The 26,514-nt window shown below is 38.9% G+C and overlaps 1 protein-coding gene across 1 annotated transcript in view; it reads left to right on the top strand.

The window, feature by feature from the left end:
* RPA1 (replication protein A1) overlaps positions 1–26,514 on the top strand; it is a 73,366-nt gene that overhangs the window by 9,108 nt on the left and 37,744 nt on the right. The window contains exons 2-5 of the mRNA XM_047833335.1: positions 7,564–7,614; positions 9,107–9,185; positions 9,847–9,955; positions 19,495–19,583. Coding sequence (XP_047689291.1) covers positions 7,564–7,614; positions 9,107–9,185; positions 9,847–9,955; positions 19,495–19,583 — 328 coding nt within the window. The remainder of the gene's footprint in view (positions 1–7,563; positions 7,615–9,106; positions 9,186–9,846; positions 9,956–19,494; positions 19,584–26,514) is intronic.

The raw sequence follows: 26,514 nt of genomic DNA, 5'->3' as shown, positions 1-26,514 counted from the left end.
AGATCTTCTTGGTGGATAGACTCCGTAATTGTAATGTAATGCCCTTCTTCATCTCTTGTTACAGTCTTTATTTTAAAATCTAGATTGTCTGATACAAGTATGGCTATTTGGCTTTCTTTTGGCGACCATTAGTATGATAGATGGTTCTCCATCTGAAGATACTTTTTTCTTTTTTTTCTTTTTTTCTTTTAATTCTATTTTTTATCTTTTTAAAATTTACATCCAAATTCGTTAGCATGTAGTGCAACAGTGATTTCAGGAGTAGATTCCTTAGTGCTCCTTTGAAGATACTTTCAATCTGGAGGTGTCTTTAGGTCTAAAATGGGTTTCTTGTAAACAATATAGAGATGGATCTTGTTTTCTTATCCATTCTGTTACTTTTGATTGGAGCATTTAGTGCATTGGCATTTACAGTGAGTACTGAAAGATATGCATTTGCTGCCATTGTGTTGCCTGTGGAGTTGGGAGTTTCTGGTGGTGTTCTCTGGTCCTTTCTAGTCTTTGTTGCTTTTGTTCCTTTTTGTTTTGTTTCATCTTTTCTCCCCTCAGAGAGTCCTCCTGGAAATTTCTTGCAGAGCTGGTTTAGTGGTCACAAACTCCTTTAGTGTTTGTTTGTCTGGGAAACTCTTTATCTCTCCTATTTTGAATGACAGCCTTGCTGGATAGAGAATTCTTGGCTGCGTATTTTTCCAATTCAGCATGTTGAATATAACCTGCCATTCCTTTCTGGCCTGCCAACTTTTTGTGGGTAGGTCTGCTGCGAACCTGATCTGTCTTCCCTTATAGGTTAAGGACTTTTTTTCCCTTGCCACTTTCATAATTCTTTCCTTGCCTGTGTGTTTTGCGAATTTGACTATGATATGCCTTGTTGATGGTTGGTTTTGTTGAATCTAAATGGTAGTTCTCTGTATCTCCTGGATTTTTGATGTCTGTCTCTTTCCCCAGGTTGGGAAAGTTTTCTGCTATGATTTCATGCATGTGGTTTTTAAATGAAATAGAACAGGAAGGTGTTTGATGAAATTATTGATGTTTGGCCCCGCCCTGCCCCAGTTCTGTTCCCTAGAAACTTTTAAAAATTCAAACTGTATTGAAATTCAGTGTGATTTACACACCATAGAACTGTGATATGTATAATAAATACATATAACAAAGCTCAAGATGTGTGCAGTTTGACAAGCTTTGGCAAATTCCCCATCTCGTAATGCCAACCTAGGCAAACCAGAGTTTTAACTTCTGTTTTTTATCTTTATAGGTTAGTTTTAACTATCCTACAAATTTTTTTTTAGTGTTTATTTTTGAGAGACAGAGTGTGAGCAGGGGAGGGGCAGAGAGAGAGGGAGACACAGAATCCAAAGCAGGCTGCAGTCTCTGAACTGTCAGCACAGAGCCTGATGCGGGGCTCAAACTCGTGAGCTGAAGTCGGACGCTTAACCAACTGAGCCACCCAGGCACCCCTAGTTTTAACTGTTCTATTTTTTTTTTAAGTTTATTCATTTTTGAGAGAGACAGAGCAAGCAGGGAAGGGGCAGAGAGAGAGAATCTCAAGCAGGCTCTGCACTGTCAGCACAGAGCCCAATGCGGGGATCAAGCCCACGAAATGCAAGACCATGACCTGAGCCAAAACCAAGAGTCGGACGCCTAACTGACTGAGCCACCCAGGTGCCCCTTGACTATTCTAAAACTTCATATAAACTTGTGTCTGGCTTCTTTGTCTAGCAAAATGTTTTTTGAGATTTATCCATGTTGTTTCAATAGTTTGAGCCTTTTTTTGCCTTTTATTGTGAATAATCAATTTGTTTAATTTACCTGTTGTTAAACATTTGGGTTATTTTCCTTTTTTGGCCATTACGAATGAAGGTGCTGTGAACATTCACATACAAATCTTTTTTTAATTTTTTTTTTTTTCAACGTTTATTTATTTTGGGGACAGAGAGAGACAGAGCATGAACGGGCGAGGGGCAGAGAGAGAGGGAGACACAGAATCGGAAACAGGCTCCAGGCTCCGAGCCATCAGCCCAGAGCCCGACGCGGGGCTCGAACTCCTGAACCGCGAGATCGTGACCTGGCTGAAGTCGGACGCTTAACCGACTGCGCCACCCAGGCGCCCCCATACAAATCTTTTTGTAGAAATATATTTTTATTTCTCTGGGATAAATACTTAGGAATGTAATTGCTGAGTTACATGTTCAGTGAATGTTCATAAGAAATTGCTAGACTTCTCTAAATCGATTGTGAGAATTCTAGTTGCTCCATATCTTTGCCAACACTTAATTTTGTCAGTCTTTTTAAGTTTAACCATCCTAGTGAATGTGTAGTTTTATTTTGTAGTGGAATATAGATCTGTGTTTTTTCTCTTAGAACGACTTTGTTTTTTTCTGTCCGGTAAACCTAATGACATCATAAAATGAGTTCAAAAGTGTTCTCTTCTATTTCTTGACAGTTTATGCAAGATTAGTATTTTTTTCTTTATTAAAAAAATATATTTATTTATTTTGAGAGAGAGAGAGAGAGCACACGAGCAGGGGAGGGGCAGAGAGAGAGAGAATCCCAAGCAGGTTCTGTGCTGTCAGCCCAGAGTCTGATGTGGGGCTCGATCTCAAGAACCATGAGATCATGACCTGAGCCAAAATCAAGAGCTTGGTGCTTAACTGACTGAGCCACCCAGGAAACCTCCCCCCACTTTTTTTTTTAGTAGGCTTTATGCCAAACATGGGGTTTCAGCTCATGACCCTGAGATCAAGACCAGAGCTGAGATCAAATTGGATGCTTAACCCACTGAACTACCCATACGCCCCCTCCGTTGGAATATTTTAAATTATAAAATCAGGTTTTTTTTAATGGGTATGGTACTGTCTAGATTCTCTGCATTTTGTATGTCAGTTTTGATAATTTGTGTTTTTCAAGGGACTTAGCCATTTTATCTTTTTCATAAAGTTGTTCCTAATATTCCATTATCTCTTGTATATATAATCTAACGTATATGATATATAGTGATGCATTTTTCATTTCTGATATTGAGAATATTTGTTTCTTTTTCTTGGCCAGACTAGCTAGAGGTTTATCAATTTTATTGATATTTTCAAAGAACCAGCTTTTAGTTCAATTGTTTTTTCCTGTTGTTTATCCATTTTCTATTTTGTTGATTTTTTGCTCTTTTATTATTTCCTTCCTTCTGTGTGCTTGAGTTTAGTTTATTCTTTTCTGGCTTCTTCTGGTAGAAGGTTATATAATTGATTTTGGATTTTTTTCTTCTCTAAGCATTAAAGCTGTAATTTTCCCTTGAAGCATTACTCTAGCAAATCCTATAAGTTTAGATAGATTGTATTTTCATTTTCATTCTGTTAATAATACTTTCTAATTTCTCTTGTGATTTCTTTCTCAGTAGATGGGTTATTAAAGAAGTTTATTGTTCACGGGGCACCTGGCTGGCTCAGTAGGTAGAGCATGCGACTCTTGATCTCGGGGTTGTGAGTTTGAGCCCCACGTTGGATTTAAAAAAAAATAGAAGTTTACTGCTTAGTTCCCAAGTATTTGGAAATTTTGTAGATATCCTATTGTTAGGATTTTTAGTTTCCTTCCAGTGTGGTCAGATAACGTGCTCTCTGAATTCAGTCTTTTAACATTCATTGAGACTTGTTATATTGCCCAACTTATGGAACCTTGATGAAAATGTTCCAGGGGCACTTAAAAGAATGTTTATTCTGCAATTGTTAGATGATCTAATTAGGTCAAGTTGGTTAATAGTTTAATCTTTTATGTTCTTCTACATATTCTTTTTTTATCTCTTTGCTTTTTCCATCCTGAGGGAAGGAAGTTGAGACCACCAATTATAATGATGGACTTGTCTATTTCTCTTAACTCTGTAGATTTTTGCTTCATGTCTTTTGAAACTTTGTTATTAGGTGTATATATTTATCATTGTGCCTTCTTCAGGAATCAACCCCATTATTAGGAAATGTCCTTTTTTATCCCTGGTAATATTCTTTGTCCTGAAGCCTTCTTTGCCTGCCAGTAATGATGCAGCTTTTTCCAGTGTTTAATTTTTAACCTGTGTCTTTATATTTGAAGTGCAGTTCTTGTAGACAGCAGATAGTTGGATCTTATTCATTTTGACAATTTTTGCCTTTTACTTGGAGTACTTGAACCATTTGTACTTAGTATAGTTACATGTTTGGGTGTAAGTTTTTTGTTTTGTTACTTGTTTTCTCTTTGTCCCATCTGTTGGTTGTTGTTGTTTTGTTGTTTAGCTTTTCCTGACTTGTGGATTATTTGAGTATTTTTTATGATTTGAATTGATTTCCACTATTGATTTATGAGCTATACTTTTTTTAAGGAGTGCTTTAGAGCAGTTCATCTTAGTTTGGACAACCATTACAAAACACTTTTTTTTTTTCTTCAAGTTCTGTTGTTCTAAGTATTTGCTTCACCAAATGTGGGGCTTGAACTCACAACGCCGCGATCAAGAGTCACATGCTCTTCCAACTGAGTCAGTCAGGCGCCCCTATTACAAAATACTTTAGACTGGATGGTGTAGACAACAGATTGGTTTCTCACAACTCCAGAGGTTGGGAAACCCAAGATTGAGGTGTCAGCAGATTCATTTCTGGGTGAGGGCTGTGTTTCTGGCTTGCAGCTACCATCTCACCATGTGCCCACATGACCTCTTCTTTGTATATGGGAAGAGAGAGCTCTGGTGTCTCTCTCCTTTTTTTTTTTTTTTTTATGTCTGTTTATTTTGAGAGAGAGAGAGAGAGAGAGAGAGAGAGAGCATGTGTGTGCGTGCAAGCTGGGGAGGGGCAGAGAGAGAGAGGGAGAGAAACCCAAGCAGGCTCTGTGCTGACACCCCTGCTGCCATGTCCAAATGACTGAGCCACCCAGGTGCCCCAAGTTGTCTCTTCTTCTAAGGGCATGAATTCCAATGTGGGGGCTCCACCTTCATGACCTTATTAAAACAAATTACCTCCAAAGGCCCCACCTTCTAATGTCATCACATTGGGGGTTTGGGCTTCAACATATGAATTTGGGGAGGTGGGACACAAATAGTCTAAACCATGGTGGTTCTCTTATTGTTTTTTTATAATTTATTTTTTATTTCTTCATTTTATTTATTTTGAGAAACAGAGACAGAGCACAAGTAGGGGAGGGGCAGAGAGAGGGAGAGAATCCCAAGCGGGCTCTGCACTATCATCGCAGAGCCCTATGAGGGATTCGATCCCACAAACCTTGAGATCGTGACCTCAGCCAAAATCGAGAGTCAGATGCTTAACTGACTGAGCCACCCAGGAGCCCCTCTCTCTCTTTTTTAATTGAAGTATGGTTGATACACAATGTTATATTAATGCTTTAGGTGTACAGCACAGCAATTGGACAAGTCTACATGTTATGCTGTACTCACCATTGAATGTTTTGATCTTAGAATACTTTTCTTTGATTTTTTAATGTTTAACGTGCACAAGCGCGCTGGGGGGGTGGGGGCAGAGAGAGGAGGGGACAGAGGATCTGAAGCGGGCTCCTGCAGGGCTCTAACTCAGTGAACTGCGAGATCATGACCTGAGCAGAAGTCAGATGCATAACTGACTGAGCCACCTAAGTGCCCGTCACTTTATTTATTTTTTGAGAAAAGATTTACTCAGTTCCAAAGTTTGAATAACCAGTTTGTCATTTGGCCTTTCAAGTAAAAATGATGTTTCGTGGAAAAAGTGGCTAGTTCAACTCACAGCTCAAACAGTTGCACAAGTGGTGACAGCCAGTACTCCAGTATGTGGCAGAAGTACTTTTTGCCTACTTCCCATGTTGTTCCACAGAATATTTAAAATTTTCTATAAAGAATATGGAGTTGTTTTGGCAGGTTGTTGATTGACTTGCAAATCAGCTGATCCCTTGGAGATTGGAATGGGTCCAGAATAGCTTTTACTTTGGGTCTAGTTTAGTCCTGTTTCTGAAGCATGACCTTTCTGGGGTTTCTACTGAAAGCAGCAGGTGTTTATTGAGTTTTCTGCACTCAGGCTGGTGAGAGCTCAGCTGTGTTCTAGCCTGTGTGAGCTCCACTCATTTTTCAGTTTATAGCTAACACTTAATCTTTGCCTGGCCGTGTGGAGTCTCATTTTGTGTATCAACAACTTAGAAGTCAGCCAGAGACTCCTGGGAACCCCTGTGTGGGTTATTGAGGCTCTAACTCTGGGTAGCTTGTCATCTCTGGTATTCTGCATCCACGAAATCCAACTAAGTTGTCTCCCTGAACTCTGTGCTCAGTAGGACTGCCACGTTCTTCTTGGGTTCCCTGTCCACACTGTGATCCAAGAGTGCCTCCGTGCAGAAAGCCAGGAGGATTGTAGTGTTCCCCTCATTCGTTTCTCTTTTTTCAGGGACCACAGTCTTGCTCTGCCTGTTGTCCAGTATTTGAAAGGTTTATGTATTTTTGTCCAGTTTTTTCGTTGGTGGTGCTGTTTATTTCAGCATGGGCAAGAGCAGAGGTCAGAGAACCAGTATTCACTGCTGTTGGTTTTTTTCTGATGATTACCTTTATTTATTTTTTTAAATTTCTTAAACGGATTTTTTACTTTTTTATTTATAAGTAGGCTCCAGGGCCAATGTGGGGCTCAAACTCACGACCCTGAGATCAAGAGTTGCATGTTCCACCTACTGAGCCAGCCAGGGACCCCTCTGATGGTTACCTTTAAATGGTGGCTTTTTAAAAACAAACTAAAAACCTGATTGGTGGTCTTTTTTTTGTAGATACTATTTTCATAATTGCTAATAGAGACATGAGATTTAAAATCAAACGGTTTTGGGTGCTTAGGTGGCTCAGTCAGTTGAGCGTCCGACTCTTGATCTTAGCTTAGGTCTTGATCTCAGGATTGTGAATTCAAGTCCCCCATTGGGCTCTGTGCTGGGCGTGAAGCTTACTTAAAAAAAAAAAATGCAAAAGATATAAAAATTGGATCCAGTGTGAGGTCTGCCTCCCACCTACGGCCCTACTCGCCAGTTCTCTCAAAAGAGGCAACCAATGTTACATACACATCTCTTTAAGGCTGCATAATATTATTTTAAAGATTTCCCATACTTACCTAATTATTATTTTTTTCCCATTTATTTATTTATTTTTGAGAGACAGAGAGGGAAGTGGGGGATGGGCAGAGATAGAAGGAGACACAGAATCCGAAGCAGGCTCCAGGCTATCAGCACAGAGCCTGACACGGGGCTCGAACTCACAAACCGCGAGATCACGACCTGAGCTGAAGTCAGACGCGCACTCAGGCGCCCCTCTAATTGTCTATTAATGGGCCCTATAGGCAAATTAATGTGCTGTTCTGAATAATGAGCACAAATGTGATGCCTGTATTTTGGATGCAGTAATTGTATTCTTGTTAAGCCAAGTATTGCACTTTTATGCTTTTATGATTTTATCCAAGTGATAAAACTTTACTAGATTTTCAGATGACATGCTCCAAAAAGTCTCTGTAATAATGTTATCTGTGGTTTATTACAAATACCAAACTGTAAAAATATGTCAGATTTGGTCATAATTTGAATGTAGATCTCATTCTGTGTTTACTCTTTCAGGCCATAATGCAACAGGGAGACACTTCCATAAAACCTGTCCTCCAGGTCATTGTGAGTACCTGTGTATGTTTTATGTCAAACATTTTAAAAACTTCTATGTAATTATACATTATGTTTGATGAAGCACATGTCAATTTCATGTCCATTTTAGGAAATTCTCTCCCTCATCACAAAAAATAGGCCTGTCCTGTAGTAACTGCAGGAGAGCAGCTAGGGCTGGGTTTTTTTCTTCTTCAATATAAGTTAGCCAGAGTTAGACTTGGGGGTTTAGATTTGAGCCTTCGCCTTTCTATTCTTGCCACAATTGATGGAGGCTGTAGTGCTACACATCATTAGTATTGCCTCGTTACTTTTTTCTTCCTGCCCTGAGGTTTGTCTTTCTTAAATCTGCCTTATATGGGCCTATAATGAATGTGTCTGCTTAAAATTCTTCATTAACCCTATCATTCATTTAAAATTAAATTTTTTTTTTTTAATGTTTGTTTATTTTTGGAAGAGAGAGACAGAGTGTGAGTGGTGGGGGAGGGGCAGAGAGAGAGGGAGACAGAATCTGAAGCAGGCTCCAGGCTCTGAGCTGTCAGCACAGAGCCCGACGCGGGGCTCAGCCATGAGATCATGACCTGAGCCAAAGTCAGACACTCAACCAACTGAGCCACCCGGGCGCCCCCATTTAAGGGTTTTCCAAAAATTTTTTTTAAGTTTATTTATTTATTTTTGAGAGAGGGAGACAGAATGAGCAGGGGAGGGGCAGAGAGAGAGGGAGAGAATCCCAAGCAAGCTGCGCACTCTCAGCATGGAGCCCGATGCAGGGCTTGAACCCACAAACCGTGAGATCATGACCTGAGCCAAAGCCAAGAGTTGGATGCTTGACCGACTGAGCCACCCAAGTACTCCAAAGGTGTTTCAAATTTTAGTGGGAATTTAAAAAATGAATAGAAGCAGAATCCTGGATCATTCTGTGGATTCTGAGTCAGTAGGCCTGGTGATCTCCTTGTGACTCCCAGACTCGCTGCTGGTCATCATAAGGCTCCGTTTCTGTATTTCACTTCCTGTGGAGAGCAGCTTCTGATTTCCTGTAAGTTGTGATAAATGCCTTGGCTGTGCCCCCATGTCATGTGCACACATCTCTTATATCTCTTTGCCTCTGTCTCCACCACACTTGTAAGCCCCTTCAGGGCAAGGATTTTTTGGTTTTTTTGTTTTGTATTTTTAACATGTTTTCTACACAGCACCTTGCATTGTTAGGTGCCTTATCTTTTTTTTTTTTTTAATTGATTTTCAATTAAATTTGAGCTGGGGAGAGAGAACACGAGTATTGGCAACTCATTTTATTCTCATCTGTGTTGTGCTTAATAATGTTAGAAGCTGGTGGGAAAATCATCATATCCAAGTTTCTTTTGCTTGGACTTAGGTGTCAGGAGAATGGGCAAGCAGTTCAGTGTTTGCTGAAATAATGACAGACCTACTCTCCTGCCACTTAGATGTAATTATCTCTGGGGACTGGGGAGACAGTCTGTCTAATGAATCATGTTTTCTATCTTAGAACATCCGTCCCATCACTACAGGGAATAGTCCACCCCGTTATCGACTGCTTATGAGTGATGGATTGAACACTCTCTCCTGTGAGTATGATGTATAAATCCAGGAATTTGTATTTAAATAATAAAAGCACATCCAGCACTTTGATTGCAATAATTTGGGGCATTTCAGAAGTGTACATTTGCCTGACCGTGCACTTCATTCAGACAGAATTGCAGCCGGCAGAGAGCATTCTAACAATAGACTGGATCTAGTGGAAAGCTGCCACTTGGCTTAATTAATTTTCTCTAACTGGTGCTCTGTTTTCTTTGATTAATTTCCCTCAGGATGATATTGACATTTATTGAATATAATGGGTTAGCTGTCCTATACTTGCCTTTTTAGGCTTTTATTTCAGTGTTGGAAACTTCACAAGCAAGAAAGACAGTTTTCAGAATATGTGCTTGCTATCTCTAGTCACAAGGTGAAGAACATAGAAAAGATTTTTTTAGTCTTCATCATGAAACCTGAATGATGGAAAAAATGATTCTGGGCAATTTAAGAAATACTTACATTTCAGAGTAGCAGCAGATGTTTAATGCTTAGTAAATCATACTGTTTTTCACTGTGCAGAATCTGAATAGTTTTAGTTTCAGAAACATTCAAGGCATTGTTTTTCTTTGCTAGTCCACGTGTGATCAGTGCTAGTTCAGATTGTTATGACTGAAATGTTGTGGGAACTAAAGAAATCTTTGTGCTTTTCAGCTTTCATGTTGGCAACACAGTTGAACCATCTCGTTGAGGGAGAACAATTGTCTAGCAACTGTATTTGCCAGATTAACCGATTTATTGTTAACACTCTGAAAGATGGAAGGTATGTGGTGGGTTATTTTTGCTTTTTAGAGTTTTCTTTGGTTTTATTGTGTTTTGGAATGGGGACTAATTTTTGAACAGAGAAGTCCTTTGGATACCAAAATTCACTTAGGAATTTCAAAAAGACAATGATGAGCTTCCAGCTAAGAGTTTACAGCTATTGAGATTTGAACTTGGGTGACTAAAACATGGCACCAAAGGGAGAGAAATATGGAAACAAATTGGAAATTTCAAAGCAGGAGATTAAAGCCAAACACAGAACTCTTATTTCTAATCTCTTCAGAAGCCCTGCTTTTAGCATTCTCTTTTAAAGCATCTTTTAATGAAAAGGGGTCACTTATAAAGAGCAGAAGAGGTATATTTAATTATGTAACACTGCTCCTTTTCTACAACCTTGAATCTTTCATCGTAAATTATTCAGCCAATACAGAGCATGGTGAGGACTTACAGATGCTACACGCTAGAGGTGCAGCGGTGAGCACACTGTTAACCGTTGCTAAAATAGGACCTTTTTGTTGGGGAGAGGCTTTTAAGGTCTTTATTTTCAGTCACAGAACACATGAGAAACAAATATGGCAAGCATTCCCATCTTAAGGGTATGTCAGTGTATGTTACAATAGTATTATCTGTACATTTCCAAGTAACTTTTGCTTTATATTTGTTTGCTATATCACTGTCCTTCTTTTAACTTTCAACTTCTGTTCTTAATCTTGGGTGTCTTTTATAAATAGTGTATACTTTTATTTATTTACTTTTTAATTTTTATTAAAAAATATTTTTTGGGGACGCCTGGGTGGCACAGTCGGTTAAGCGTCCAACTTCAGCCAGGTCACGATCTCGCGGTCCGGGAGTTCAAGCCCCGCGTCGGGCTCTGGGCTGATGGCTCGGAGCCTGGAGCCTGTTTCCGATTCTGTGTCTCCCTCTCTCTCTGCCCCTCCCCCGTTCATGCTCTGTCTCTCTCTGTCCCAAAAGTAAATAAACGTTGGGAAAAAAAATTTTTTTTTTAAATATTTTTTTAATGTTTTATTATTTTGAGAGAGAGAGAGAGTATACATAAGCAGGGGAGGGGCAGGGAGAAGGAGAGACAGAATCCCAAGCAGGCTCTGTGCCATCAGCACAGAGCCTGATGTGGGGCTCGAATTCATGAACTATGAGATCATGACTGCGCCGAGATCAAGAGTCGGACACTTAACCGACTGCACCACCCAGGCGCCCCAGCAGCATATAGTTTTAGAAATCATTAAAAAAAAATTTTTTTTAAATGTTTTATTTATTTTTGAGACAGAGAGAGACAGAGCATGAACGGGGGAGGGTCAGAGAGAGAGGGAGACACAGAATCCAAAGCAGGCTCCAGGCTCTGAGCTGTCAGCACAGAGCCCAACATGGGGCTCAAACTCACGGACCGTGAGATCATGACCTGAGCCAAAGTCAGACGCTCAACCGACTGAGCCACCCAGGCGCCCCTAGAAATCATTTTGAGATTTAGTTGGTGAGTTTATTCTGCTTAACTTATTATTGATTTTTTCTAATTTTTGTGTTTTCAGCATGTTTTTTGCTTTATTTTTTTCTTGCCTTGGATTGATTGGATTTTTCCTTAATCCTCTTTTTTGCCTCTGCTGGTTGGAGAGACATTCTATTTGTGCTGTGTTTTTGTTTGTTTGGTTTGTTTGTTTTTTGTGGGTACTCTCACATTTAAAAAAAATCCTGGGGGCACCTGGGTGGCTCAGTCAGTTGAGTGTCCGACTTCAGTTCAGGTCATGATCTCATGGTTCATGTGTTCAAGCCCCGCATCCGACTCTGTGCTGACAGCTTGCTCGGAGCCTGGAGCTTGCTTTGGATTCTGTGTCTCCTCTCTCTGCCCCTCCCCCGCTCACACTTTGTCTCTCAAAAATAAATGTAAAAAAAAAAAAATTTAAAAATCCATATGTAAATTAACAGAAATTCTAAAATAGGTCAGTATTTTTACCATCCTCTCAAATAAAATAAAGGTCTCAAAATGATCTGTGTTTAGTGTTCAATTTTGTTTTTATTTCTTCTGATTAGCATTCTCTACACAGACAGCCATTACTTATATTTACCCATAGTTTGTTAGCTCCTGTTTGTCTCCTTCATCATACTCTTTCCTTTTTAGTTCAGTTCTCATTTTCCTGAAGAATATCTTTGAGCAGCTCTTATGGAGAAAGTTTGTGAATGATAAAAATCTGTCATCTAAAAATGTCTGTTGCCGGACTCCTGGCTGGCTCACTCGGTAGAATGTGTGACTCTTGATCTCAGGGTCATGAGTTTGAACCCCACTTTGAGTGTAGAGATTACTTAAACAAAGAAATAAAATTAAAAAAATAAAAATGTCTGTTTCACTCAGTTTAACTAAGTATAGAATTCTAGGTTGACAGTTAACTTAGTTGCTGTTACTATTTTCACCCTGATAGAATTTTGTGTTCTTGTCCTGGTGCTTTGAAAAAAAAAAATTTTTTTTAATGTTTATATTTATTTTTGAGACAGAGAGACAGAGCATGAGCAGGGGAGGGGCAGAGAGAGAGGGAGACACAGAATCCGAAGCAGGCTACAGATTCTGAGCTATCATCTCAGAGCCTGACACGGGGCTCGAACCCATGAACCATAAGATCATGACCTGAGCCGAAGTCAAACGCTCAACTGACTGAGCCACCCAGGCGCCCCTTGTCCTGGTGCTTTGTAAAAAAGACTTTTGTCATACGTACATTATAAAATTCACATAAATAAAAGTAACTGTAATCCCACTGCCTAGAAGTAACTATTAGTAACATTTTGTTGTAATCCTTCCAGAATTTTTCTGTAAACATGAGTACTTATAAATTTGTATTTTCCTTAAAAAAAACTTCATAATATAGTTTTATAAAATTCTTTTTTAAGTTTATGGTTGTTGTTTTACATGTTCCTAGATAAACCTCTGTGTCATATATTACTTAGCATGTCATTGTATAAGTTTACTTTAATTTAGTTAACATTTAATATTACACAGTATTTCACTATTTAAAGTTTTTCACCAGTGTTCCTTAGAATATATTTGTAGCTCTTTGTGTATTCAGATTTTTAGAGAAGACGATCATTTTAATAAAAACAACACACAGAATCACCAATTCAAGCAATGCAAAACAAGGTACAAAGAAGGGGAAAAAATGGTCTAAAATTGATACAACCTAGAAATAACTATATTATGATTTAATGAGCATCATTCCAAAAATCTCACCATGCATATTTATCAATAATTGGTGAATCGATGGAAATCATCTTGGTAGTGGAATGACAATATAAATACTGTTACTGCTCTCTTCCTTCCTGTATAATTGGGTCCAAAGCCATTAGGTGGGGTCAAGCAAGGTAGGTGTTTACAAGGGAGGGGTGGTGGTGGTGGTGGTCTGGAACCAGGTATTAGCCCAAACAAAGTGAGGAGGGGGTCTTTGTGGGCTGGACAGGGTGCTGGAGCCCCAGCAGGTAAGGAGAACACACACGAGGGGAGAATGGCTGCGGCCCAGAATGGGTTGTCGGAGCCTGAGTAGGGTGAGGCAAGAGTCTGTGTGGCCGTTGGATCCTGAGCAAGGGATGAAGCCATCTGGGAGTGTGGGGGTCAGGGGACAGCAGCATGTTGTTGGAGACTGGGTGGGATAAGGAGGGAGGCCAAGCAGAATAAGGAGGGGGTCTGCAAGAAGTGGTGATAGCCCAGCATGAGTGTCAGAACCAATGGGGAGAGGAGGGTGCTTGTTTGTAATGGGATGGTGGTAATCTTAGAACTAGGTATGGAACTTGAGCATCGGGAGGAGGATGTCCGTGGGTGCAGCAGTGGCAGGTGGTGACATATGAGGGGAATTGATTTAATAAGTATGTTGAGGGCAGTGAGAGCTAGCCAAGGGAGAAATCTGTGATTCTGGATTGGAACTGGAGGTTTCAGAGTGAACTCAATGTTTTTGATAGGTAGATGTAGATACAGATATAGATAATTAGTTTGGGGTTTTAAAGTTCTATTTTATTGGGTTGCCTGGGTGGCTCAGTTGGTTAAGCATCCAACTTTGGCTCAGGGCATGATCTCACAGTCTGTGAGTTCGAGCCCCGCTTTGGGCTCTGTGCTGACAGCTCAGAGCCTGGAGCCTGCTTCAGATTCTGTGTTCCCCCTTTCTCTCTGCTCCTCCCCCACTCACACTCTATCTGTCTCTCAAAAATAAAATAAAAACATTAAAAAAATTGATAAAAAAATAAAGTTCTATTTTAATTTTATTTTTATTTTATTGTTATTCAATTTATTTAAACTAAAAACAAAAACAGTTCTCCCATTTCTCCCACCCCCTTCCCCTTGCCTCTGACAACCACCAATCAGTTTGTTCTTTGTATCTATGAGCTTATTTCCACATTATGAGAGATCAAATGGTAATTGCCTTTCTTTGTCTGACTTAGCATAATGCCTTGGAAGCCCATCCATGTTTTCACAAATGGCAAGATCCTCCTTTTCTTTAAATGGCTGAATAAAAGAGTGTGTGTGGGGTGTGTGTGTGTGTGTGTGTGTGTGTGTGTGTGTGTGTGTACCACAGTTTGTTTATGCATTTATCTATTGGTGGACACTTCGGTTGTTTCCGTATCTTGGCTATTATAAATAGTGCTGCAGTGAACATGGGGGTGTAGTTATCTTTTCAAGTTACTACTTTTGTTTTCTTTGGATAAATGCCCATAAGTGGAATTGCTGGATCATATGGTAGTTCTAGTTTTAACTTTTTGAGGAGCTTCCATAGCGTTTTCCATAGTGGCTGCACCAATTTACATTTTCACCAACAGCTGTACTAGGGTTCCCTTTTCTCCATATTCTCGCCAACACTTGTTATTTCTAGTCTTTTTGATAATTGCTATTCTGACAGATATGAATGAGGTGATGTCTTATTGTGGTTTTGATTTATATTTCCCTGATTCATGAAGTAGAGTATCTTTTCCTGTATCTCTTGTCTAGGTATGTCTTCTTTTGAAAACTGTCTCTTCACATCTGGTTGGTGTAGGAGTATACATACATTGTGCAGTGTGTGTGTGTGTGTGTGTCTGTCTGTCTATCTTGCCTAGGTCTGTCTACCAAGAGAGCTTTGGAGCAGCGACAGCACAATAGCTGTGAGCCCACTTAGCACATCTTGGTTTCTGAATGCCAAAAAGAACCAAGGCTCCTTGGAGGATGGCTTGTTATGGGCTTGGAAATTATAAGTCGAGCCTGGACTATCTTAATGTGTCAGTTGGTAAGGAAGTGCTCAAAGGGAGAGGGGACCCTGTCAAAAGGCTGGTAGAAATCTTACACTTGCCAATCTAAGATAATTTATAAACCACAATAAAAGTGCAAACAGATTGCAACCTGTTGAATAAAATAGGAGTTCGTAAGTCTGTACTGAATAAATGAATACATGGGGGGAAGATAAAGGTTCTTCTTAACATAGAATGCCATCTAATAAATGTAGAAGGAATGATGGAATAGAAAGTCGCCATTTGGTAATCATCACAATATTAGTTCATGCAGGAAACATCAATGGGTGCTTTGACTGCTCTAACAAATTAACACAAACTTAGTGGTTGAAAACAACAGAAATTATTCCCCCTGGAGGTTGGAAGTTGAAATCAGTTTCACTGGGCTGAGATCCTGGTGTTGACAGGGGCATGCTCCCTCTGGAAGCTGTCTGGAAGAATCCATTCTTTCCCTCTTCCAGCTTCTGGTGGTTGTTAGAATTCCTTGGCTTTTTGCTGCATCAGCCCAGTCTCTGCCTCCATGGTCACATTGCCTTCTGTCTGTTTCAGATCTGCCTCCCTCTTAAAGGATACATGCCATTCCTTTTAGGGCTCATCTGAGGATTCAGGAATAATCTTGCCATTTCAGTCATTAACTTCATCACATTTGCAAAGTCCTTTGTTGTCCCGCTCACAGGTTTCAGGGGTTATGACGTGGATACCTTTTGGTGTGGGGGATTCAGTCTACCGCAGATGCTGAAACAAGTGGTGAAAGTTTGCAGAGTGACAAGTTTTTTTATGGGGTTAAAGTACTTCCCCACAACATAATTACTAATTGTAAATGGAACAGAGGCAACTTCATAGTGGAGGAACCTGGCAGACAGTACCTTATTCCAGTGATTAAGGTTAACATTACCAGTAATGGGACAAATAGAAATCGTGTATTACCTGATAAGATGCAATGAGAATAACACAGCATCACTAATAGTATATTTTTGCGAAAGATACATAATCTATATCTAATCATGAAGAAACCTCAGGTAAATTAAGGGATATTCTACAAAATAAGGGACCTCTGATTTTCAAATCTCAAGCATGAAAGTAAAAAAATTGTGTACACTGAAAGACTGTTCCAGATTGAAGGAGTCTTAAGAGATTTGATAATTAAATATAACAAGTGATCCTGGTCTGGATTATTAAGGACATCATTTAGACAGTTGATAAAACTTAAATAGGTTCTGTGGATTATGGAAAAATTCTTTCATTATGTTTCAAGTTCAGTGACTTAACCAGGGTATGTCTTTTTTTTTTAATGTTTATTTTTGAAAGAGCAGAAACAGAGCATGAGTGGGGAGGGGCAGAGAGAGGGAGATACAGAACTTGAAGCAGGCTGCAGGCTCCAAGCTGTTAGCACAGAGCCCGATGTGGGACTGGAACTCATAAACTGTGAGATGACCTGAGCTGAAGTAGGATGCTTAACCGCTTAACTGACTGAGCCATCCACGTGCCCTTTAACCAGGCTGTGTCTTAATGTCCATTGTTCTTCCTTTTTTTTTTTTTTTTTCTGGTCCATGGTATGCCCTTTCAGTCTGCAGATTTATTTCTTTTCAATTAAATCTTTCTGTGTGTTATTCCTTAATGCTGTTTTCTATTTCATTTGGTTCTAGTTTTTATTTACATTGTGGATAACTGTCTTCCCTTTGTGTCTTCAGTTTGTTTTAGTTTATTTTCTAATGCATATGTTGGATTAAGTCAAGATTTTCCAACATACTAGTAGTTCAGTTTTTAGCTTTCTTCTTGCTGTCTCTTGGTGTTTATAATCTTTAAGTGTTAGATGTATAATGGTATTACTTTTGTTCTGTTTTTGTCTTAAGTTCCTTTTTTTTCTCAATCTCTCATCTCATCTTTTGAGTTTTATTTTATTGAATTCTTAGTCTTATTTTCCAAATCTCTCTTGGGAAGTATTATTCCCTTTCTTGGCTTATGCTTTCTTCTAGATTGGATTCTCTAATTGTCTCTGCCTTTTTTGTTCCTCGTATTTTTATACATTTTTGCATGTTGCATTGTTGCCATGTCATTTCTTTTTATCTCTTTCATGCTTAACGTGGATGGTTCTGTCAGACTTCATATTCGCTCCGACATAGTTTAAGCTGGATACATCTCTTTGCCAACCTTCCCACTTGGGATCTATTATCTTCCACTCCAGGCTACCTTTGAGTGCTCGAGTGGTGCTTTTTATCCACTTTTCTGTCCTCTGGGGTATGGTTATGGGAGAAGATGGAGTGCTGTGCTGGGGTTGAGTGCAACAACTTAGGCTTGGTTCTCTACAGTCAGGGATAGAGTTTCAGTCCCACGGGCTTTGCTTCTTTCTACCGTCTCACGATGGTGGCATGTCTTGTACTCTTTCCTGTTTTCTGTTGACAATCTGTGTCCATACATCCCAGCTTATTTACCCCTTATTTTTTGATGGACATTTAGCTTTATTCCAAACTGGGCTTTAGCAATCATCCTTGCAAATTTATCTTTATGTGTTCGTGCTATTACTTCTGAAGAGCAGATTGCTTGAGTTAGTGTTGTGGGGGTCAAACGACGTCTCTTAACAGAAAATATACCAATTAATACACCCAGTAACTTTGTGTAAGAGTGCTTCTGAATAAACAAATCCAAGGAAACAAATTAGTGGTTCTGCATGGGTGGGGAAATGGAGTGGTATGTGAATGATATCTCAAAAACCTGTTACAAAAGAAAGAAAGAAAGAAAGAAAGAAAGAAAGAAAGAAAGAAAGAAAGTTCCCCTTAACCTTGTCAACATATTGGATACTACTAATTTTTTTTAAATGTTTATTTTTGAAAGAGAGACACAGTGCGAGTGGGGGAGGGACAGAGAGACAGAGACAGAATCCAAAGCAGGCTCCAGGCTCTGAGCTGTCAGCACAGAGCCCGACGAGGGGCTCGAATTCACGAGCTGTGAGATCATGACCTGAGCCAAAGTCAGATACTTAACCAACTGAGCCACCCAGGTGCCTGTATGCTACTGATTTTTAAAAATAATTGTTAATTATCATTACTTTAATTTACATTTCCATATTCGTGAGCTCAAATGTCTTTTCAGGTACTTGTTTATTCTTTGTAGTTCTTTTCTGAATAGCTTTTTATATATGTACTTTGTGCATGTTTTTGTTTCCTGGGAGATCTTTGTAAACCAGGGATATCAACTATTTTTTAGCTGTTTCAAATATTTTATCCCACTTTATCATAACTTGCTTATGGTGTCTTGTGATACAGCATTTAAAACTATTTTTAATTTTTTTAATTTTTAAAAATTTTAGAGCAGGGAAGGGGCAGAGGGAGAGGGAGAGAGAGAATCTCAAGCAGTCTCCACGCCTGGCACAAAGCCTTACACGAGGCTTGAACTTGTGAACTGTGGGATCATGACCTGAGCTGAAATCAAGAGTGGGACACTTAACCAGCTGAGCCACCCAGGTGCCCCAGTAAATAAACTTTACAAAAAAAAAAAAAAAAAAAGAAGTGATATTTGAGATGAGAGCAAAAAATGAGTACTAGCTGACGGCAGAATGAGAGAAGGTCATCACAGTCAGTGAGCAGCATATACAAAGGCTTTGTGGCAGGAGAGAGGGTGGCAAGAGAAAACATGGCATATACCAGGAATTGAAAGCAAACAGAACTGCTGGAGAGCAGTATTTCTGGGAAGCGGTATGAGATGAACTAGAAAGAGATTAGCAAGACCAGATCACACAGAGCCTGTAGGGCATGTGAAAGGTTTTAGTTTTGGGCTAAGGTTCTTGGGAAGTTATTGAAAGGTTTTAATTAGAGTTAAAGATAGGTAAAAGAACTATAAGTTTTTAGATCATAATTACATTAAAAAATAGCTACAGTTGTAATGGTTTTCACTGGGAAAAGGTAATTGTTTAGATGGGTATATGTTTCTGAAAACAGATCATCTGTTGTTGTGCCATATATTATTGTGTTTAATCTAAATTCTGATTGTGTCATTTACTCCTTGATGGTACGGTTTGTGGTAAGGGCACTGCATTTTAATTAAAGGACTAGATGGAAAATGAAAATCCTGCAATCATAAAAAGCCTTGATAATGATACAGTGAAAGATTAAGGGAAATATTTACATAGGAATTGATATCATATATTTCTCAAGTTATTCAGTAATGAAAACCTGTTGACAAACGGAAATAGTTTTATCAAAATGATTATTGGGGGAGAGCTTTTTAAGTAGCTTGTCATTTGAAAGGTTCTGAATTGATTTTTTCTAACTTGTTTCTATTTCTTTGCCTTTGTAGGAGAGTAATTATTTTGATGGAGTTAGACATTTTGAAATCAGCTGAAGCAGTTGGATTAAAGATTGGCAATCCTGTGCCCTATAATGAAGGTAAAAGTCTTTTTTATAGGTTGTAACACTCGATAGAATACCTCTTTATAGATCCAGAATTCTACCATTTGGTTTCAGTTTGATTTGTTAGTCTTACTAAAACTCATGATTTGGAGGTTTAGGAACCAGGTTATTCTTTCAGGTTTTTTAGTATGGAAGAAATGATGGTAGGACTCCAAAAGGAAAACTCTCTCTGTTTTTCCCAACACACAACTTCCTTCATACTTCTGGCTTGTCTGTTACCAAAAGTGTGGGGTTTGTCTCACACTAAGCAATTCTCTAATTCTCTGTGGACGAGAGCCGGTTGTCCTACAGTTCCAGTTGAGTTCTGATACTACCTATCCAAAGTTAGCTTCAGATTCCACAGATAAAGACAGAGTCCCGCAAGGCTGCCTCCGCACCCCTCCACCACCGCCAAACCCCAGTTCAGATGCCAGTCAAAAGTCTAGGTAGTTCCCTCTGCTTCTGACCAACTGGCTGTAATTGAAGGTTCCCACAATCCCCTCCTCAGGTTCCATTAGATTAATGAGCTAGAGCGGTTCACAGAACGCAGAGAACAGCCAGATGGGAGAGGTACATTGGACAAGGTGTGTGGGAGGGGTACAGAGCTTCCGTACTCTCTCGGGGTGCACTGTCCTCCCAGTGCCTCCATGTGTTCACCAACAGGAGTGCCCCAAACCCCATCCTTTTGGGTTTTCATGGAGGCCTCCATAGACATGTTGGATTACATCATTGGTTGTTGGGTGATTGGTTCCACCTCCAACCTCTCTCCTTTCCCCAGAGGTGGGGAGTGGGTGCTAAAAGTTCCAACTCTCATCACATGGTTGGTTCCCCTGGCAACCATCCCCATTGTTAGGAGCTTTACAGAAGTCACTGTGTTGATACTTAGCTGTGTTTGAAATGGGCTTTTTATAAATAAGATACCCTTAATTCCTCTTATTAGAAGTTGTAAGGGTTTTGAGAGCTCTGTGCCAGGAACCATGAATGAAGGTCAAAAAAATATTTCTTATGTATCACAATATCACAAGCTTGCATTAGGAAAAGAGGGAAAATGAAAGAATAGAAAAAAGTCCCACTTACAATAGATTAAAAATAACAAATACATTGAAGTGTTAATGAGAAATGTGCTTTCTTTTTTTTTTTTTAATTTTTAAAAAAATGTTTTATTTAGTTTTGAGAGAGAGACAAACAGGAAGAGTTGGGGGGTGGGCAGAGAGAAGGAGACACAATCTGAAGCAGGCTCCAGGCCCCAAGCTGTCAGCACAGAGCCCTGTGTGGGGCTCAAACTCAACAAACCATGAGATCATGACCTGAGCTGCAGACGAAAGCTCAACCGACTGAGCCACCCAGGTGCCCTGACAAATGTACTTTCTTAAGATCATTCTTACGCACATTTTTGTTTTTATTTTATTTTTGTTTTTAAAAAATGTAAAGCAGGGGCACCTGGCTGTCGGTAGAACAATCAACTCTTGATCTCGAGGTTGTGAGTTTGAGCCCTACACTGGGTGTAGACGTTATTAAAAATAAAATCTTCAGGGGTACCTGGGTGGCTCAGTCGGTTAAGTGCCTGCCTTCAGCTCAGGTCATGATCTCACAGTTCATGAGTTCAACCCCCACATTGGCCTCCACTGTCAGTGAAGAGCTCGCTCTAGGTCCTCTGTCCCCCTATCCCTCTCTCTCTGCCCCTGCCCTGCTCATGCACTGTCACTCTCTCGCTCGCTCTCTCAAAAAAAAAAGTAAAAAATAAAATCTTTAAAAATAAATAAAAAATGTAAAGCGTGTAATCGGTACTCTTTTGATAGCTCACCACACCCAGTAGTTTTTAAAATAATTTCTGTGTTTATTGCCAGGCCACGAATAAACTCCCTGAAGGTGCAGACCATATTTTGTTCTTTGTTGTGTCTCTCATGCCTAACTTTTATTTTTATTTATTTTTCATTTTTATTAAATAAAATGCAAAACAGTGGCCACCCACCCTTTTGCACCTCTGTGATCAGAAGCAGCTTTCAGAGCACAGATCCCCAGTATTTGGAGGACAGGGTCCTTTTTACCTACCTCATTTCTCCAAAACTGTGTGCACAATGCTTTAGGAAAATGTGCACAGGGGCTCCTGGGTGGCTCAGTCAGTTAAGCATCCGACTTTGGCTCAGGTCATGATCTCACGGTTTGTGAATTCAAACCCTGCCTTGGGCTCTGTGCTGACAGCTCAGAGCCTGGAGCCTGCTTCGGATTCTGTGTCTCCTTTTCTCTCTGCCCTTGTGCTCACGTTCTGTCTCCTTCTCAAAAATAAATAAACATGGGGGAGAAAAAAAGGAAAAGGTGCACAGCTAGCTGCCTGCCATTTAGCTGAGGGCCCAGAGGTAGGTAGCAGTTACTGTGCTAAGAGCTGAAATTGACTGTAATTTGCCATCCAGATCTTCTCCTGGAAGTTGCAAGCCTTCAGGAGACTCCCAAATTCCAAAATAGTTGTATCAGACAGATTCCGCCAGTGCAATTATAGTTTAGGTTAAGAGATAGATTCCTAGTACTTCCTAAACAGTGATTATCTGTTGATAATGAGTTTTATTTTCTTGTGAAAATATATAGAAAAGCACAATGAAATCAGAATGATTTAATTACTTTAAACGAGAGACAATGATAATTCTAGAAAAAGACAAAGAATTGTAAATCACTGACCCTGTTAAAGGAAATGGCTCATCTGTCCCTCTACCAAGTCTAATAAAAATAAAATTAAAAATAATTAGTTAAATAAAAAGGGGTGCCTAGCTGGCTCAGTCGGTAGAGCATGTGACTCTTGATTTCAGGATCATGAGTTTGAGCCCTATGCAGGGGCATAGAACCTACTTTAGGAAAAAAAAAAAAAAAAGTAAAGCCTCACTGTTCACCAAAATAAATTTCCAGATTTGTTTTAAAAATTAGAAAATAAGGGTGCCTGGGTGGCTCAGTTGGTTAAGCGTCTCGCAGTTTATGACTTCAAGCCTCGCATCAGGCTCTGTGCTGACAACTCAGAGCCTGCAGCCTGCTTTGCATTCTGTGTCTCCCTGTCTCTCTGCCCCTCCCCTCCTCTCTCTCTCTCTCTCTCTCTCTCTCTCTCTCTCTCTCTCAAAAATAAACATTTAAAAAAGAAAATGAAACCATCAAAAATAATAAAGAGGATGGGGCTGCATACGGATTGGGATAATTCACAATGAATACATGATTACATTGAAATAAAATTTCACACGGTGAAAGTAGGAAGGTATGTAAACTTAAACTAGGATAAAATACTTATGGAAGATGAGACTGATAGAGGCACCTGGCTGGCTCAGTCAGTAGAGTATGTGATTCTTGATCTCAGGATCATGAATTTGAGCCTCACATTGGAGGCAGAGTTTACTTCAAAACAAAACAAAACAAAACAAAACAAAACAAAACAAAACAAAACAAAACAAATAGCCAATGCATAACAAAAAATATTTAGCCTTACTGGTTGTTTTTGTCTTGCTCCTGGTCTTAGGGAGATAGCATTGTCTTTTTCCATTAAGTATTATGTTAGCTGTAGGTTTTCATATATATTTTTTTATCATTATGAAGATGTTTACTTTTAATTCCTAGTTTGCTGAGGGTTTGTATCAGGAATAGGATGGTGAATATTTTGTCCAGTGTTTTTTTCGGTGTCTATTGATTGTATGGTTTTTCTTTTTTATTGGTTAATATGGTGAGTTACATTCAATGATTTTTGAATGCTAAACCAATTTGTGGTTTCCGGGATATGTTATGTCATCATGACCTATTAATACTTTTTATATATTGTTGGATCTCATTTTCTGAATTTGCTTGATTTAACAAACCAACTTGATTTTGTGTAGAATTTTTACATCTATATTATGAGGGACATTTGTCTATTATTTTCTTGTGATACCTTTTGTCTAATTTTGTTGTCATAGTAATCCTGGCCTTACAGAATGAATTAGAAAGAGTTCCCTCTTAAATTTTCTACAGTAGTTCATGTGGAATTACTACTTTTTACTTAAATATTCAGTAGAGTTTACCAGTGAAGCCATCTGGGACTGATATATTTTTTAGAAAGGTTTTTAAACTACAAATGCAATTTCTTTAACAGATACATATAGGGTTATCCAGATAATCTGTTCCCTTTTGAGTGAGCTGTAGTAGATTGTGTTTTAAGGAATTTGACCATGTTATTTAAGTTGTTGGGTTTATTGGCCTCTATAAAAGTAAATAGTCTTGGGGTGCCTGACTGGCTCAGTCAGTAGAGCATGTGACTCTTGATCTCGGGGTTATAAATTTGAGACCCACTTTGGGTGTAGAGATTACTTAAAAATAAAGTCTTTTAAATAAATAAATAACAGTAAGTAGCCTAAAAACCCCAATTAAGTGGCAGAAATTATCAGATTGAATCAAATAAATGTAGTATTAGCCTTTTGGTGTCTATGAAAGGCTGTAGTGATGTCATTTCTCTCATACTTGATATTCATAATTTGTATTCTTTTTTTTCCCCATGATCAGTCTGGCTAGATGATTTATCAATTTTGTTAATCTTTCCAAAGAACCACCTTTTGGTTTCATTGATTTTTTTCCTCTTTTTATATTTTCTATATTACTTTGATTTAAAAAACATTTTTTTTTTAAGTTCATTTATTTATTTTGAGAGAGCACAAGCTGGGGAGGGGCAGAGAGAGAGGGAGAATCCTAAGTAGGCTGCATGCTGTCAGATGACCTGGGGCTCCATTTCATGAAACTGAGATCATGACCTGAGCTGAAGTCAAGATTCAGTGCTTAATGGTCTGAGCCACCCAGGTGCCCCTATGCATTGATCTTTAATGTTTCCTTTCCTCTGTTTATTTTGGGCTTAATATGTTCTTTCTCACCATTTCTTTAGATGAATGCTGGCTCATTGATTATGACCTTTCTTCTTTTCTAAAATTAGAGGCATTTGGTGTTACGAATTTACCCCTAAGCACTGCTTTAACAATGTCAAGCACATTCTGGTGTTAAAAGTTTTATTCCATTCAGAGTACTTGCTGGGGTGCCTGGGTGGCTCAGTCAGTTAGGCATCCTACTCTTGATTTTGGCCTAGGTCATGGTCTCACCTTTCGTGAGATTGAACCCCAGGTCGGGCTCTGCTGACAGCGCAGAGCCTGCTTGGGATTTTCTCTCTGCGCTTCCCCCCTGCATGGATGCACACGCACGCTCTCTCTCAAAATAAATAAACTTGAAAAAAAAGTCAAATGGTTTTGTGTACACTTTAAAACAAAACCAAGTAAATAACATTTCCCTTCCTTATTTTTCTTTGGCCTCTAACTCCTGTCCAAAGGCAGTCTTTTCAAATTTTAAGCTATTTCTTCCATATTTTTCCCCATATTTATTTCCATATTTTTAAATAACATTTATGCTGTTCTTTCTTGATTTTTCAGTGTAGACATTTGTTTACTGACTTCACACTATGGTGAAGTCAGTAACATATAGTTACTGTATTAACATACAGTGTTCTATTATTTTCAGGCGTACAATATAGTGATTTCAGGTGTAAAATATAGCGTACAATTCTATACATTACCCAGTGCTCATCATGATAAGTGTGCTCTTAATCCCCACCTCTTTTATCCATCTTCCCACCCACCACCCTCTGTTTGTTCTCTATAGTTAAGAGTCTGTTTTCTGAGTTGTCCCTTTTTTTATTTGTTTTGTTTCTTAAATTCCACATATGAGTGAGATGATATTTGTCTTTCTCTGACACACTTCTTTTACTTAGCCTTGTACTCTCTAGCTCAATCCATGGTGTTGCAAATGGCAAGATTTTATTTTATTTTTTTTATGGCTGAATAATGCCACCTTTTCTTTATCCATTCATCTATCAATGGACACTTGGACTATTTCCATAATTTGGCTATTGTAAATAATGCTGCAATAGGCATAGGGGTGCATATATCTTTTTGAATTAATGTTTTCATATTCTTTGGGTCAGTGTCCAGTAGTGGAAATACAGGATCATATGGGAGTTTTATTCTTTTTTTTTTTTTTTTTTTTTGAATTTTTAAGTTTTATTTTCTACGTGTTAACATGCTTATTAATGCACTTTATTTTTTTAGGTTTATTTATTTATTTTTTAGAGAGAGAGAGAATTCCAAGCAGGCTCCATGCTGTTGGTGCAGAACTGGACACAGGGCTTGACCCCACACTCTGTGAGATCATGACCTGAACCAAAATCAAGAGTCAGATGCTTAACCAACTGAGCCCCTCAGGTGCCCCAGATGCAGACTTTAATCTGATAAAGTCTGCCCCTAATCAGACTGTTGATTATTTCCGTTTATAATTGGTTAAATCAGAGAAAAAAATTTAATTAATTTTTAATATATGCCATCAAAAATAAATATTCACTTAATGTGATCGTATCTGTTTTATGATATCAAAACATTTTTTCCTCCCCAAATAAAGAGTCTAAGTAAATATGAGATTTCTTCTAATGAAAAAAGTTATGCCTTATCAGCTGTTGAGCTTACAAAACAATACAGGGGATTGCTACCGGCACACTTACTGTAAGAGGAAAGTATGTCCAATGAAAAGGAAATTTAAAATATGACATTAAACTTGTATGAAAAATTTTAGCAACGCCTTTACTTCATTTACTTTTAACTTTTCCATAAATACCAGAAAAGAAATTGGACAGTTTATAATGAAACTTAGAAAAATGTCTTTTTCCATAAAGCAAACTTACTCATCGTCTTTCCCTGTGGCTCCTTCTTCCAGTCCTCCTGCACTGTGCTAAAGAGCTATTGAGTTCTTCCAGATTTTTGATTAGACAGGTGGTTTCCAAGCCGACTGGGCTTTCTAGGTACATAGTTCCTGCACGGGGTTTTCCAGTCACTTGTCCAGCTTTGAAAATATCTCGGCCCGTTCATGTTCCACGTGCTTTGTTCGTGGGATGGGT

This window comes from Prionailurus viverrinus, chromosome E1 (assembly GCF_022837055.1).
Source record: "Prionailurus viverrinus isolate Anna chromosome E1, UM_Priviv_1.0, whole genome shotgun sequence".
NCBI lineage: Eukaryota > Metazoa > Chordata > Mammalia > Carnivora > Felidae > Prionailurus > Prionailurus viverrinus.
This window is presented reverse-complemented; position numbering and strand designations above follow the sequence as displayed.